This window comes from Grampus griseus (assembly GCF_964374135.1).
Source record: "Grampus griseus genome assembly, chromosome: 3".
In the NCBI taxonomy this organism is placed as follows: domain Eukaryota; kingdom Metazoa; phylum Chordata; class Mammalia; order Artiodactyla; family Delphinidae; genus Grampus; species Grampus griseus.
The window spans coordinates 43,952,757-43,969,460 of record NC_139019.1 but is presented as its reverse complement, the minus strand read 5'-3'; the positions used below and the strand labels follow the sequence as shown (position 1 = coordinate 43,969,460).

Below are 16,704 nucleotides of genomic sequence, written 5' to 3'. Positions count from 1 at the left end.
GTGAATGCACAGTAAACAATAACTGCTGATAAAGAGTTAAGGCAAAAAAGAAAAAAAATTATCTGAATAGAAAGCAGAAAATGCCAAAAAATTAAAAATTCCAGAATATTTTCTGAAAGCTATTTAGAAAACACATTAAATTAGATTTCAAATGTAAACCACTTTTCTCAGATCCCTTCTAGCTTGTGTTAGCAAATACAATTTGCATCTGATAGATTTTATTAACCCATAAACGAAATAGTGAAATCTAAGAGTCCCCAAAACATTCAATATGATACTGACAGCGCTTTGTGAAAGCATACTTTCAGGTTCTCTTGTGGCTAATGCTACATTTTACTTTAAGTGACTGGACTGACTGTGGCATATTGTATAATAAAAGCTGATTTTAAATGATAACTTTAAGATATATTTAATACTTTGTTACCACTCTAAGCCACCCTCCATAAGTTTTGTGGGGTTGAAATTGTGTTTTATTTAAATTTCCCCAACACCACCAGTCTCAGTGTAAACCAAAAAAATCTGGCTTCTGGTGGAAGCTGGGAAACTTGGGTAGGATTACTGAAAGGGAAACAGCAAAAACACTGAAGCCTTCTGAGAAAACACAATTTAAAAATCTTGAGGATTACCTCAATCAGACATAAAACCGAAAACATTTTTGCTCTAAGATTATGCTCTTTACAATCAGAATATATTTAAACATGGGAGTGGGATGGAGGAAGCTAAAGTAAATGTGGATAAACAAAATCAGAAAAATCTAAAATACAAAAAAAAAAGAGCAAAATTACTCTTCCAGTGAGCAGTAAACAGAAATGATTCTAAAATTAATGTGCAAATGAAAAATAAAGTGGTTAACATTCATTTAATAAACTTGTTAAGCAATTGATAATAAAAAAGCTATTTTCCATAGCTTGCTTTCTCTAAACTCAAAAGGTAATCACCATCTTTAATAAAGTTTAACTTTGTTTTAATAAGTGAATAAACCACATTATGTTTACAGACCAATACCTTTAACACTACAGAGAACGACAATATTCTGAAAATCCAGTTTATTTTTCATGTTGTGGACAGATCCAGTCAGTGTGATCAGTTTTTCTGCATGTGTAATAATTTATCAAAATAAGTTTTCCCACAAGACTCTTTTCCATCAACTCTGAAAATCCTGGTCTGACAACATACCCAAATAAAGCTCTTGAAAATCACCTCTTAAAATTTGGAAGAAAATGTGGCAAGTCTTTGCTGTAACATTTACTGAACTACAAATGGCTAAAGAGCAATTTATGTTTTAAAAGGTGACTAGTACAATAGTTGAGTTCAGGAAATTAATGTTTTAGTGCACTTTGCTCCAGTTTTAGCCAACATGCTACATTGTCCTTTTTTTGCAGGGGGGAGGGGTGAGAGGGGGGGGAGCCGCACAAAGTGGACTTGAGGATTTCCACTGTACGAAAAAGATATGACTCTGCAAGCAAAACAGTGTAAGCTGCCTTTTTTCTTAAGACCTGGACATTTTAAGACAGAAGCTTTGCAAAACATTACACAATTTTTTTATTATTAAATGAGAAAATCTCATTTGTTACATCGTCACATTGCTAGTCAGAGAAATGCTGCAGTGATGAAGAAAGTCAATGTTGGATCAACCAAAGTCCTCATTTCTACAACATTCATTTAACAAAGAAATAATGTTCAACACAGCCCAACACAACATTCTTGGTTTTCTTCATATTGAAGTTCCCCAAAAAAATCATCTTCTAATGGGGTATTTTACTACATAAATTATAGTTCTTCATTTTTACAATTCACCCCAAACTGTATGAGAGATGTATCACACTAAAATTTCTAAAGCTGTTAGGAAATCCTTCACACATCGTCGTCATCTGATGTGTCACTGCTACTTGTCTCTGTGTCATCATTCTCAATAGTGGGTTTGAAAGTGCTGTTTTTCCAGGGTCCAAACTTGAAGTCACAGATCAGGCCATTTTTCAAAATACCATTTTTCCTCAGACCGTTCTTCTGTAACTAAAATGTCAACAAAAATAAATGGAATAAATAAACTATCCTCCAAGAGTTACTACAAATTAAGAATGCTCTAATAATCAAATGTACCCATGAATGCAATAAAGGTAATAAAACTCCATAGATTATGATATCATTTTTGAAAAACTAGTTAGATATAGGTAATTGATCCAACCAATATAACAAAGTATTTCCTATGAATAAATCACTACCTTTGGGAGAACTGCATTTATAACTTACCAAACCACTATTAAAAAAAAAAAAAATATATATATATATATATGTATATGTATATGTATATGTATATATGTATATGGTGTATAGTACTAGTCTAGTGAAAAGATTTTGGATCCAGACAGGGTATGTGTGAATTCTAAGTCTGTCACTTGTTAAGGAATTAACCTTCCCAAATTTTCATTTCCTTAATGAGAACTGTAATAAGTATCTTCAGGCACTGCCTACAATATAATCAGCAACCATTAAGCTACAGCTGTTATTTTTATTATTCTGACCTAACTAGGCTATTAACATACCCCACAATCCGCTTTACTCATACTCTGCAGAATAACCAGAATACAAAATACTCCAGTAAGTAATGAGTATTCAAATAAGGTAAGTACAAGGTAACAAAATCAAACAGAGGCCTTTGCTTAACCACAGAGATTAAGATATTGAAAAAAATAATAAGTTATTTCTGAAAATCAGAACTGAAGGGTTAGTATGGTAAGTATGGTATAAGTAAGAAAAATGTCTGAGACTCTGGTAAGTTTTATCAAAATGAGAAATACAAATTTCTGTTAAGACCAAATCCAGTTATATAATAAGTTAATATTTGGAACTATCTATAGGTATCATAGTCTAGAGGGCTTTTTTAAGTCATAAGGATAGGGTAAGATCCAAACCCAAAGGGCAACTTACATCACAGCTAATTTTGCTACAGACCTTGATAACTAGAAATAACAAGTCTAGAGTCTTATTAGCTCTCAATTTTCCTTTTTCCCTCCCTATTTAGCTACCTCCCTTTACTTTGAACAAATGACCTCACCACCAACTTTACTAAGAAAAACAAAAGCCATGTTCTCAGTGTTCTCAGTCTCTGCCGTTCTCAGACACTGTGATGGTTACAAATACGCCTCATCTCTCTCTTAAAGGTACACCTTTCTAATCCCTCAAAGTTCTATCCTTGCTTCACATGATTTATCACCCAGTGCCACCTAATCTTTCCACAGCTTAAAATCAACTGTGGACAATTATGATAAAAACCAAATCTGATCTTTATCTCTGATTTCTCTAAATGCCTGAACCCTCCCCCCACCCAGGGGGTGGGGGTGCGTGGGGGGGAAATACACACGCACACACACACGTCTATTTTACATATACATGTATTTATATAAAATACATAGAATTATACATATACATACATATGTGTGTGTATATATATATATATACAGTCTCCTAAAACCAGCTCCTCCTCCTCCATTCCTGTCTATAATAATGATATAATTATCAGTTCATAAGTTGAAATTTCAAAATCCTGCTGATTCTATTTCAGATCTCAGTCTCATCAAGACCACATTTTACTGTCATTTCTCTACTTCAGGCTCTCATTTACCCCTTCCCTAATTATTACAATATATTCCCAACTAACCATCCTGATCCTAGTCTTCACAATTACACTTCCAATATACCTTACACTATACCTGTACTTCCACATGTACAAATGGTTTCACATACCTAAAAATACCTCAAAAGGTTTCCTATAATAAAACACAATCTATACTCCTGACATGGCATACAAAAACCTTAATATGACCACAATGTGTTTTTTCAACCTTATATCACAGTTATAGGCACAGGCTATGAAGTCAGCCAGACTTGGGCTCAACTTCCAACTCCACTAATGATATACACTGTACAGACCTAGAGAAAGTTACCCAACCACTATGAGGCAATTAAGTTGTGTCGTCTACACAGCAGGACTAATGATATTACCGACTTCATACAAATACTACAAAAATGCACTTAGCACAATTACCTAGAGGGCATTAAGAGCTCACATGACGTTACTCACAATTAGGGAGGCCACGTTAATTTATCATTCAAACTAGGGCACTTTTGAGAATGAGTAAACATGTGCCATTAACAAATACAGTGGGATTAACATGCATAAACTGGGACTCTCCAAGGCAAACTAGGACTTAGACTCACCCTACTTATTACTGTTATCAAGATCTTTCATTAAAATCTTTCTACCCCATGCTCCAGCCACTCTGAACCCCAGCATACCCTGAACTCTTACTTTTGCCTTTGTTCACTCCCTACACCAGGAATGTCATTCCCTCATCTTACCTGACAAAGGCCAATTCAAACCCAACTCAGTTATGCTTTTTCAGATCACTGCAACTGGCGCTGACCTCTAGATTAATTAATTAATGTAAATTCTACGTGGGCAAAAATTTTTGTTTTCCCAGCACTCTAGAATAGGACCTCAAGAAACATTTGATGAATTTGCATGACACTCTCTCTCTCTCCTGTCCTCACCTTAAATATTTTGAAAACTGCTATACCACATTCTGCTTTATGTGGGAATCTACCTGTCTTCATTAAACTGCAGCACTATGAAGGAGCTCATCTCTATAAACTCTAAAATCTTGGGCATAGTGAACACTTAAATGTTTGCAGAATTTGAGGAGAATAAAACTCAGATTAAACTCAGATTCTCAACTGTTACCAGATACAATATGAATACTTTTATAAACAGCATCAGGCCCCAATGGTTTTTTAGGCATCTAAATGTCAAATGACATGTCATCATTAACATAAATATACCCATGTCTTTATCTTTAGTTTTTTAAAAAATGGACATTATACTTACATGCCATTGCTCTCCAACCCACAGTATGCACAAATTTTTTATATCAGTTAATTATTTTATTATCAATAGGGTTTTATCTACCTGCCCCAGTCATAACAGGGTTTTAAAGCCAATTATCTTGGTCAGGCAATATTATGTTTTCCTTGACTACTACCTTATGGTAATGGTATTAAGTGGTTTTTCTTGATGCCTTTCTTCAGATTCAAAACAAATCCTTCAAAGAGATACACAAAATGGCAAACCCACACAATGGGCTACTACTCACGAAACATGGGTGAGTTTCAAAAGCATGAAAGCAACCAGATCCAGGACTATAACAATAATATGGTTCAATTAGTAAAACTGTGTAACTTGGGAGATTGGGATTGACATATACACACTACTATATATAAAATAGATAACTAATAATGACCTACTGTATAGCACAGGGAACTCTTCTCAATATTCTGTAATGACCTATATGGGAAAAGAATCTAAAAAAGAGTGGATATATGTGTATGTATAGTTGATTCACTTTGCTGTACAGCAGAAACTAACACAACACTGTAAATCAACTATACTCAAATAAAAATTAATGTAAAAAAAAAGGTATCCAGGAAAAAAAAGGCAAAAGGCAAAACTATAGGGACAGAAAGCAAATAATCAGTGTCTGCCAGGGGCTGGAGCTGGGAGTGGAAGAACTAAATGCAAAGAGGGACAATGTGGAACTTTTGGGGATCACAGTCATACAGCTATATACATTTGTCAAAACTCACCCAACTGCACACCTAATGTGAACTTCTTGTTTGTAAATTGGACAATATAATAAACATAACAAAAAAAATCCTTCAGAAGTATTACCCATCATCAGCTTGTGAAAAATAACATGGTTCACTAACTTCTGAATAAAAAATTTACATTAACTGGGAAGGAAGAAATATGAAAGTGGAAAAGAAGTAAAATTATCTGTTTACAGACAACCTGATCTTATATGTAAAAAACCTAAAAATTCTATTTAAAAACCTGTGAGAACTAACACACGTAGCAAAGTTGCAGGACATAAAACCAATACATAAAAATCAGCTGCATTTCTGTAACAATGAACAATCCAAAAAGTAAATTAAGAAAACAATTCTTAAAAAAAGAAAACAATTTTATTTATAATAGCATTAAAAAGAAAAAATACTTATTCTTAATTATAAGGAATAAACTTAACCAAGGAGGTAAAAGACTTCTACACTGACAACTACAAAACACTGCTGAAAGACATTTAAAATACATTAACAAACATCCCATACTCACGGATTAGAAGACTTAGCATTGTTAAGATGCAAATATTACCACAAACAATCTACAGATTCAATGTAATCCCTATCAAATCTCACAGGTATTTTTTTGCGGAAACAGAAAAACCCATCCTAAAACTCTTCTAAAAGCTCAAGGGATTCCAGAATAGCCAAAACACTCTTTTGAAAAGAAGAGCAAAGTTGGAAGTTTCATACTTGCTGATTTCAAAACATATTACAGAACTTCCCTGGTGGCACAGTGGTTAAGAATCCGCCTGCCAATGCAGGGGACACAGGTTTGAGCCATGGTCTGGGAAGATCCCACATGCCGCAGAGCAACTAAGCCCGTGCGCCACAACTGAGCCTGCGCTTTAGAGCCTGCAAGCCACAACTGCTGAACCCACGCACCACAACTACTGAAGCCAGCACACCTAGAGCCCATGCTCCACAACAAAAGAAGCCACCGCAGTGAGAAGCCAGCGCACCCCACCAAAGAGTAGCCCCCTCTAGCCACAACTAGAGAAAGCCCACGCGCAGCAACAAGACCCAATGCAGGCAAAAATAAATAAATTTATTTAAAAAAAAAAAAAGACAAAGGTCCTGGCTTTCCCAGGGTCCTGAATTTAGCTGACCTCAACACTAAACATAGCCTCCTCCATCCTTTAAAACAAAAAACAAACCCAAAAAAACCATATTACAGAGCTGCAGCAATCCAAACAATGTGGCACTGGCATAAAAACAGAACTGAAGGGACTTCCCTGGTAGCACAGTGGTTGAGAATCTGCCTGCCAATGCAGGGGACACGGGTTCGAGCCCTGGTCAGGAAAGATCCCACATGCCATGGAGCAACTAAACTTGTGCACCGCAACTACTGAGCCTGCACTCTAGAGCCAGTGAGCCACAACTACTGAGCCCATGTGCTGCAACTACTGAAGTCCGCACACCTAGAACCCGTGCTCCACAAGAGAAGCCACCGCAATGAGAAGCCCGTGCACCACAACGAAGAGTAACCCCGCTCACTGAAACTAGAGAAAGCCTATGTGAAGCAACGAAGACCCAACACAGCCAAAATTAAAAATAAATAAATAAATTTATAGGGAAAAAAAACCCACCACAAAAACAGAACTGAAGACCAATGAATAGCAAGCCCAGAAACAAACCCCTGCATATACAAATGATTTTTAACAAGGGTGCCAAGACCATTCAATACAGAAAGCACAGTCTTTTTCAACAAATGGTGTTGGGAAAAAAATATGAGAAATGAGAGGGAAGAGAGCACCACTGGTGGGAATGTAAAATGGTGTGGCTACTACAGAAAAACAGTAGGACAGCTTTTCAAAAAGTTAATAATAGATAACCATATGATGCAGCAATTCTACTTCTGGGTAAATACCTGAAAGAATTAAAAACAGGGACTCTACAGATATCGATAGAGTCTACAGCTATCTATAGACTACCTATCTATCTATAGATATAAAAGCTGCTGTGAACATGGGTGTATAGGTATCTATCTATAGGTAGATAGATATAGATAGATACAGATACCTATACACCCATGTTCACAGCAGCATTATTTATAATAGCCAAAGGTGGAAGCAATCCAAGTGTCCATCAATGAATGAATAAACAAAATGTGGTACATACACATATAATGGATTATTGTGTCTTAAAAAAAGGATATTCTGATTGACCCATGCTACAACATGGATGATCTCAAAGACATTCTGCTAAGTGAAATAAGCCAGTCACAAAAGGACAAATACGGCATGATTCCACTTATATGAGGAACCCAGACAAATTCACAGAGACAGAAAGTAGAGTGGTGGTTTCCCAGGGTTGGGGGAGCAGAGAATGAAGTTATCGTTTAATGGGTACAGAGTTTCACTTTTACAAAATGAAAAGAGCTCTGGAGGTGAGTGGTGGTAATGGCTGCATAAAAATGTCAATGTACCTTAATGCCACAAAACTGTACACTTAAAAATAGCTGAAATCGTAAATTTTACGTTATGCGTATTTTGCCACAAATTTTTAATTAGGACGATGAAGTCTATTTTATTATGAAGTAAATGTAACTAATTTCCTCAAAGATTTCATTCAAAACATTTAAGAAGTGTTTTGAAGATTATAATATAAATTATAATATCTCCGTATAGAAAATCACTTCTGCATGACCAGAACTATTTTAAAAAACTATAATGGATTTGAAAAAGAAAAATCTCAACTCCCTGACACTCTACTGTACATTTTCTAAGGAATATTCTTTCAAAACGGCAACTATTAAGACATTAAAAAAAAAGATGTTCTAGAATATAAAATATTCCTGTGCAAAGGATAAAAAAATGAAGCTACATTTGGCAAAGCTACTGCTGCTACTTCTTATCCCCAAGTCATTTTTTAAATACCTGAAAAGTGACAAATCAGACATATTCTTTACACTAATTCCTAAGCACTGCAGATCCATGGATTTAAAGAAGTCAGCATTGCAGACCTATTTAAAAGAAAGGCAAATCTGACCTACAGTGTGATGTTTAACAAATTCCTAAATAAAACTGTAAAACTTTCTTTCTCCCCACCCCCCCCAAAATGCTTAGTTATATGTTGTTCTGATTAAGGAAGGGCAATTTTTAAAGTAAACTTATATGATTCAGCTCTTCTTACCTGTTCACTAATAACCTGGAATTCTCTCATTTCATCCTCAGTTAAGGGAGCACATGTTTCATCATTTTCACTGTCTTCTTGCCAGCCCATCTCCTTTAACAATCTGGAAAGGGGGGAAAGAATAAATTTAATTTAGAACTTAACCCAAGTAAGATAATTCCTTTGACACTGTGAGCAAGAAAACATGATCCATTTTATTGGGTTAGCCAAAAGGTTCGTTCGGTTTTTTTTCTGTAAGATGGCTCTAGTAGCGCTTAGTTGTCTTTAACTTCTTTTGAAACAATTTTGTTAGACTGTATTGTAACAGCTGTCATATTCAACATGCATTTTAAAAAAAGCTTATCAAAATTGGTGAATTTTTGTGTAGCCATTTTAACAGTGAAGATGGAACAAAGAATATGTTTGGCATATTATGCTGTATTATTTCACGAAAGATAAAAACGCAACTGAAAAGCACAAAAAGATTTGTGCAGTGTATGGAGAAGGTGCTGTGACTGATCAAACGTGTCAAAAGAGGTTTGAGAAGTGTCGTGCTGGAGATTTCTCGCTGGACGATGCTCCATGGTGAAGTAGACCAGTTGAAGTCAATAGCGATCAAATCGAGACACTGAGAACAATCAACGTTATACCATGTGGGAGATAGCCAACATACTCAAAATATCTAAATCAAGCGCTGGAAATCATTTGCACCAGCGTGGTTATGTTACTCGCTTTGATGTTTGGGTTCCACGTAAGTTAAGCGGAAGAAAAAAAACCCTCTTGACCATATTTCCACATGCGATTCTCTACTTAATAATTAACAACGAAAACATTCCGTCTTTAAAACAAATTGTGACGGGCGATGAAAAGTAGATACCGTACAGCAATGTGTAATGGAAGAGATCGGACAAGCAAAATGAACCACCACCAACCACACCAAACGCCAGTCTTCATCCAAAGAAGGTGATGTTGTGTAGTTGGTGGGATCGGAAGGGCGTCCTCTATTATGAGCTCCTTCCGAAAAACCAAACGATTAATTCCAACAAGTACTGCTCCCAATTAGACCAACTGAAAACGGCACTCGACAAAAAGCATCCAGAATTAGTCAACAGAAAATGCATAATCTTCCATCAGGATAACATAAGACCACGTGTTTCTTTGCTGACCAGGCAAAAACTGTTACAGCTTGGCTGGGAAGTTCTGATTCATCAGCCATATTCACCAGACATTGCAGCTTCAGATTTCCATTTATTTTGGTCTTTACAAAATTCTCTTAACGGAAAAAACTTCAACTCCCTGGAAGACTATAAAAAGTACCTGTAACAGTTCTTCGCTCAAAAGATTAAAAGTTTTGCGAAGACGGACTCCCCTGGTGGTGCAGTGGTTAAGAATCCGCCTGCAAATGCAGGGGACACGGGTTCGAGCCCTGGTCCGGGGAGATCCCACATGCTGCGGAGCAACTAAGCCGGTGCACCACAACTACTGAGCCCACGTGCCGCAACTACTGAAGCCCGTGCACCTAGAGCCCGTGCTCCGCAACAAGAGAAGCCACCGCAATGAGAAGCCCACGCACCGCAATGAAGAGTAGCCCCCACTCGCCGCAACTAGAGAAAAGCCCGCATGCAGCAACAAAGACCCAATGCAGGCAAAAATTAATTAATTTTAAAAAAGAATAGATAAACAACAAGGTCCTACTGTATAGCACAGGGAACTATATTCAGTATCCTGTAATAAACTGTAATGAAAAAGAATCTGCATCAGTTTGCTGTACACCAAAAACTAACACATTGTAAATCAACTATACTTCAGTTAAAAAAAAAAAAGATTAACAGGGAATCAACCACTTTCTCTAGTTGGGCAAACAAGAATACTGTAGCCATGCTGCATTTGACTTAGAGCCTTTAAAGCTTCTGTTTCTTATATGGCCACATATCTTGTACTAGTCTGATTATACTGTTGTTTTTTTTAAAACATCTTTATTGGAGTATAATTGCTTTACATTGTTGTGTTAGCTTCTGCTGTATAACAAAGTGAATCAGCTGTACGTATATATATATCTCCAAATCCCCTCCCTCTTGCGTCTCCCTCCCACCCTTCCTATCCCACCCCTCTAGGTGGTCACAAAGCACGGAGCTGGTCTCCCTGTGCTATGCGGTTGCTTCCCACTAGCTATCTATTTCACATTTGGTAGTGTATATATGTCAGTGCCACTCTCTCACTTCGTCCCAGCTTATCCTTCTCCCTCCCTGTGTCCTCAAATCAATCCTCTACGTCTTTGTCTTTATTCCTGTCCTGCCCCTATGTTCTTCAGAACCATATTTTTTTAAGATTCCATAATTACATCCCTTAAACATACTCCTTTTTACATCTAACTCATCTTTCAAATTGAACCTGTCACATATTGGCTACTTTGTAGCCTTTACACATTTTCAAACAATCTCATAAAAGTGCTCAGAGACTGGAAAGAAAATGTAACACTATACCCATATTTTACAGATGAAGAACCAGGATCTCTTAAGTAAAAACAATTTGCCTACTTGACAGCAAACAAAGAAGCAGAATTCTGGTTTTTTGCCTCCTAAGTTAATATACATTGCACCAAACTCTGCTGCCTCTGAACTAAAATGTCGTAGTCATCATCACTGTTAATTACTATTTCTCACATTTCTTTTAATCATTTAATGCTTTGTCTTCACTGTAACCTATGGCCTCCCTGTGGAATGGCACTTCCATTCTCAATGCCACCCAGTCCAGAGTCTACAGATCTAGACTGGTAAAAACAATCTCACACCTTTCACTAGATCCTTACTTTTACTTGTTTCACTTTTAAAAACTGAATCATAACTAAATAATAATGCAGAGGGAACAAATTATTTCAAATTTTATGAAAAACAAGTATTCCTAACTGTCTATTCTCTCCTCTTTCCACTTCCCTCCAAGGGCTGTAACTGTTAACTGTTTCTAGAATAGCTTTCAAAACAAAAACTCTGTATTTCCCTATTCCCCACAATTAAGAATACACCACAACAGTGATCTGCACTTTGCCTTTTCATTAGCATTTCTTCCCATTCTCTTTCAAATTATTACCAAATCACCCTGATACCATTTTCACAATTACCACCCTCCACTAAATATTTTCAATGGCTTCCCACTTCCTAAAGAACAAACTCCTTAACCTTAACACCATGACCACAAATTCAAATTCCTTACATTAGAAAAAGGATAGGACTAGAAGTGGAAGACTGGGTCACAAATCCTACTCTCCACAAACCAGGTATAAGACACAGGCTAATCTGTTCACTTCCCTGAGCTATTTCTTCATCTGAAGCATTGAAAGAGCTTGAATAGATCTCTAAGGCCCTGCCTTTTCAATTTATCTCTAATTCCATTAAGGACTCCACACTCCTGTCAAGATATTCTATTCACTAACCCTAAAACAAACTAGGTATGTGTTCAACTCTAAATATCCTTTCATGCCCCTTTTTATTCCAAAATGACTACCCAGTACCCTTGCCCATACTGTCTCACCCTTTAAGATTTAATTTAGGTCCCAATTAAAACTCTGACTGGTACTCAAACCATAATGCTATCTACCCCAAAACTCCCTTGAATTTCTCTGGCACTCATTTCTATTAATTCATTTGGTGCTTAGACAAGGTAACAACTACCCCTCTGATGTTGAAGCTATCCTCAATACCTTGACGACATACTGAAACTTGATAATAATAGTAATATATGTGCCTATTTCATATATTTTTTAACAAAAAAACTGTCATCCTTGAGAACTGTATCACTGATGCCTAAGTTGTTAAATCAAGCAATATGAGTACTTAAATGTGTATGTAACTTAAGAATCAAAGTTTACAGGGAGTTCACTGGTGGCCTAATGGTTAGGATTCAGGCTTTCACTACTGTGGCCCAGGTTCGATCCCTGGTTTGGGAACTGAGATTCCGCAATCAAAAAAAAAAAATTACAGAAAATTTGAAGCCATGGAAAAGAAATATCACTCAATTTTCAGAGAAACACATGCTATACACCATGGATGAACCTTGATAAAGTATTACTGAAAGCAGACTGGTGGTTACCTAAGGACAGAGAGTAACAATGAGGAGTAACTGTAAATGAGCACAGTGTTTCTTTTTGGAGTGAAAGAAATGTTCTAAAATTAGACTGTGGTGACAGTTACACAAATACACCAAAAATTAGTGAATTGAGTAAAAAATTTATAGTATATAAATTATATCTCAATGAAGCTGTTAAAAAATAAATCAACTTTCTATAATAAAATCAAAATTCTGGGTAGAGACAAACGCAAAAACACTAACCTGTGTTCTGCTTCAAGTGAACTAGAAAGAACATCAGTTTGTGGGAAGGTTGAAGACCGAATGATCTGTTGGGAAATTACCGAGGCATTGCCGTTCTCTTGTGGAATTTCATTTTCATCAAAGTTTCGGTTTATATCCCTTTCTTGGTGAGTACTATTGCTGTTATGCAAATTAAATGAGTCGTCATCCTGATTTTTGAAGGGTTAAAAAAAATGAGTTAGAGAATAGAATTGTTTAAAAAAAAAACTTTAATAGATCCTGGTTAGATTTTCATTGATAAAACAACTGTAATGATTATATAATCATTTAGGAGACAATTTCATAAGATGTAAAACTAAGTTGTGAAGGGTACTAACAGCTTTCTGACTCTATGTATTCACATCTATTCAATAAAGAGAAAACTAACAGGATAAATAAAGGTAGGCAAGATGGGGAAAACACGAACATGAACGGGAATTTTTTTTAATTTCATTTTTGCTCAGGAACTACAGAGTAAGAAAAATCTATTTTAGAAATGAATTCATTATTTATGCAAATAGCTAGCTAGCCTTGCTTTCAGAAATATGAAAATATTCAAAGGTCCTAAATAAATAATATTGGCCCACCTATTCCAATGACATGCTAATGTCAAACCAAGAATTACACTGCAAGTTCAATTACCTTTTCTGAGCCCGCATGGCTTTCATCTTCATGTTCCTCTTCTACTCTGTCCCTTTTCAATGCTTTCAAAAATTCACTCTTCTTATCAGTGCGCATACGTGTCAGTTTGGTTAGACGAGGCTGCTGATTAAGTTTGTCAACAGGTGAAGAGGAATTTGAGCGATTACACTAAGAAAAAAAATCAAAAATGTTGATAAATGTAGACAGAGAACTAATATCAATATAAAGTTTACAACTACCATAACTTTCTATTTCACCTTCTTCCCAATACAAAATTGATTTTAAATTCTATTTTAAACTCTGTTTTCCACTATGACTGCCATTTTTATCTATCCTACTGAATGAGTAAACATAAAAATTTTATCCCCAAAACAATTAAGGTCTGATAATACCAAGAACTATGATTCTAAATTAGGACTTTAAATACTATTTTATAAAATGAATCCTGAAACTGCTTAAACATTTCTATAATTCAAAAAAAAAAGCAGTTTTTAAAATTGTGTTCCACAGAGTTCTAAGGTTCGTAACAGCTTCCCATACGTATTATAATTCTTTACACACAGGTACACATTGAGTTTATCAGATAGTGTTTTACGAGGGAAAACTTTTGTGGAAGAGCAGGAGGGGACAGTAACAGAACATGTACTGGAGTCCATTTTGACAGTGGAGTACAAAAGAAAAGAGAATGTTAGAATTCTGTGTCACAGGTATTTTAAGCCATGGGAATAAACCAAAATGCTTAACTGTTGGCAATAACGTCTACAGAATTTAAGCCACAACCGACCAGCTGAGAATGCTTGTCCTTCCATCAGAGTTCTAAAATTCTATGATTGAGAACTAGTGTATGAGGGGTTATAATGTTCCACTATAGTACCCAGACCAATCTCAGTTATAACAATACAGTCACAAGTGTCTTTTGACCCTGAACTGGGCAGGGAAGTCCCTGATCTACAAGTTTCAGAAAGCTGGCCAAATGAGAAAGAAACACGTAAGCTACTTCAAGGTCAGTAAAATAATAATATGCACCTTTCCCTCTTCTTCCTCCTCTCTGCCCTCTCTTAGTGTCCATCATCCCCAAAAGAAGATTATATAATAAAAATCCTTATTTTTAGTCAAGGTTCAATCAGACAGCATAGCATAACTCTGTGTCAAAAGTCAAAATACCCGTTTTCATAATTCTTCTCTTAAAAATTACTCTTTCTGGTTGATAAGTATATGGGTGTTTCACTGTATGATTTTCTCTACATTTTAGGACATTTGGAAATTTTGTTAGAAATTTTAAAAATTATCCCTACTTAAACTGCAAAAAAAGTTAGCAAACGGAGGGAAGTATCTGAATCAAGTTTTCTGAAAGAACTACAATATCTCATTTTAATGCATTCATTTAATGCATCTATGCCTTTTGTTCACTGTTGATTAAATTACCATGATTAAGACACATTTCGCTCCTCGGGAGTAATTTTTTTTTTTTTTTTTTTTTGCGGTACTCGGGCCTCTCACTGTTGTGGCCTCTCCCGTTGCAGAGCACAGGCTCTGGATGCGCAGGCCCAGCGGCCATGGCTCACGGGCCCAGGCGCTCCGCAGCATGTGGGATCTTTCCGGACCGGGGCACGAACCCGTGTCCCCTGCATCGGCAGGTGGACTCTCAACCACTGCGCCACCCGGGAAGCCCGACTCAGGAGTTATTTTAAATGCCATACCTCTTTCACTGAAGTTGTTGATGGACTAAAATTCTTGGCAGTTGATTTAAAAGTATTAAAGTTTCCGACACCATATGTAGACTCATGAGGGAAAGAAGTCCCAACTTTATTTTCTTTAGTTTGGCTTTTCCACTGTGTAGGCTAAAGAAAAACACACAAACGTTAATGTGTATCTAAAACAGAGTATATAGAAGAGAGAGAAAACAAACTGAACACATAAAGATGACTAAATGTGGCTCATAAAAACAATTATTTTTGTATTATACCTTAATCATTTCTACATGGTTCTCTTCCATCTTTTTTTACAAATAAAATCAAAACCTGGTATTCAGATAAAACATCTAACTACATTGCTGTTTTTGCAAAGTTTTATAAACCTTAAGTTAGGTTTCTTTTGCGTAATACCAAGAAAACACAAGTGACCGAGTTTCAAAAACCTAAAACTGAACACGAAGGACAGAGCATTTTATACATTATTATTAAGTAAATATATCACAGATACATCTTGCAAAACAAGTATTTATAGATTTCATTTACTACTGACTACTAAAATAATAAAACATACATGGACAAACACACAAGCCACTTACAAGACAATTAAAATCAATGACACACAGTGGGCCAACGACGCTTTCCACTTAGAAATCAGCAGCCCACCAATACCCCCACACTTCAACGTGAAATTTTTTTTGTCAAAGTAATTCAATTGATAATCAACTTAAAACTTGCACGTTTAACAACTTAGAACTTACTTTTGTAGGTGGAGCAGCAGGTTTAGGGACTAAGCCTTTATAAACACTTGGACCAGTCCCATTCTTAACTGGCTGTGACTGAAGATTTCCTACTACTGGGAATCCAGATAGCTGTAAGTCTTTTGTATTACCTTTCTTAATGACCAGCATCCTTTGAGTTCTAGATTTAGGATTCGGGGGATATTCTGCATAAATAAAGCACGAGCAATAGTTACACAGTTTAAATTTTAGCATAAAATTAAACTACCAAAAGAATCGTATATTCCAAACTTGATTATATTTAAAAGTTACAGCTGCTTCCTGACTAAAATAATTATGAACTATATTCCTGCTTGAGAAATAAAGCTAAAACAATCAAACAAATCATAGCAAGAATTGAGCAATGTCAAGTAACAAAGATGAATTCAGCTAGTTTCCTAGAATGGTTAACTATGACCCAGTCAAAATTAACTACATTCTAGCATACTTTTCATTATTTT

The 16,704-nt window shown here is 36.0% G+C and overlaps 1 protein-coding gene across 3 annotated transcripts in view; it reads right to left on the bottom strand.

Moving 5' to 3' along the window:
- Nucleotides 1-1,011: 1,011 nt before the first annotated feature.
- GPBP1 (GC-rich promoter binding protein 1) overlaps nucleotides 1,012-16,704 on the bottom strand; it is a 72,332-nt gene continuing 56,639 nt past the window's right edge. For all 3 annotated transcript variants that reach the window (XM_082652612.1, XM_082652610.1, XM_082652611.1), the window contains 6 exons: nucleotides 16,226-16,410; nucleotides 15,474-15,614; nucleotides 13,774-13,941; nucleotides 13,114-13,301; nucleotides 8,809-8,911; nucleotides 1,012-2,013 (listed from right to left, as the gene is read on the bottom strand). In XM_082652612.1, the coding sequence (XP_082508738.1) occupies nucleotides 1,855-2,013; nucleotides 8,809-8,911; nucleotides 13,114-13,301; nucleotides 13,774-13,941; nucleotides 15,474-15,614; nucleotides 16,226-16,410 (944 nt within the window). In that variant the 3' untranslated portion in view covers nucleotides 1,012-1,854. The remainder of the gene's footprint in view (nucleotides 2,014-8,808; nucleotides 8,912-13,113; nucleotides 13,302-13,773; nucleotides 13,942-15,473; nucleotides 15,615-16,225; nucleotides 16,411-16,704) is intronic.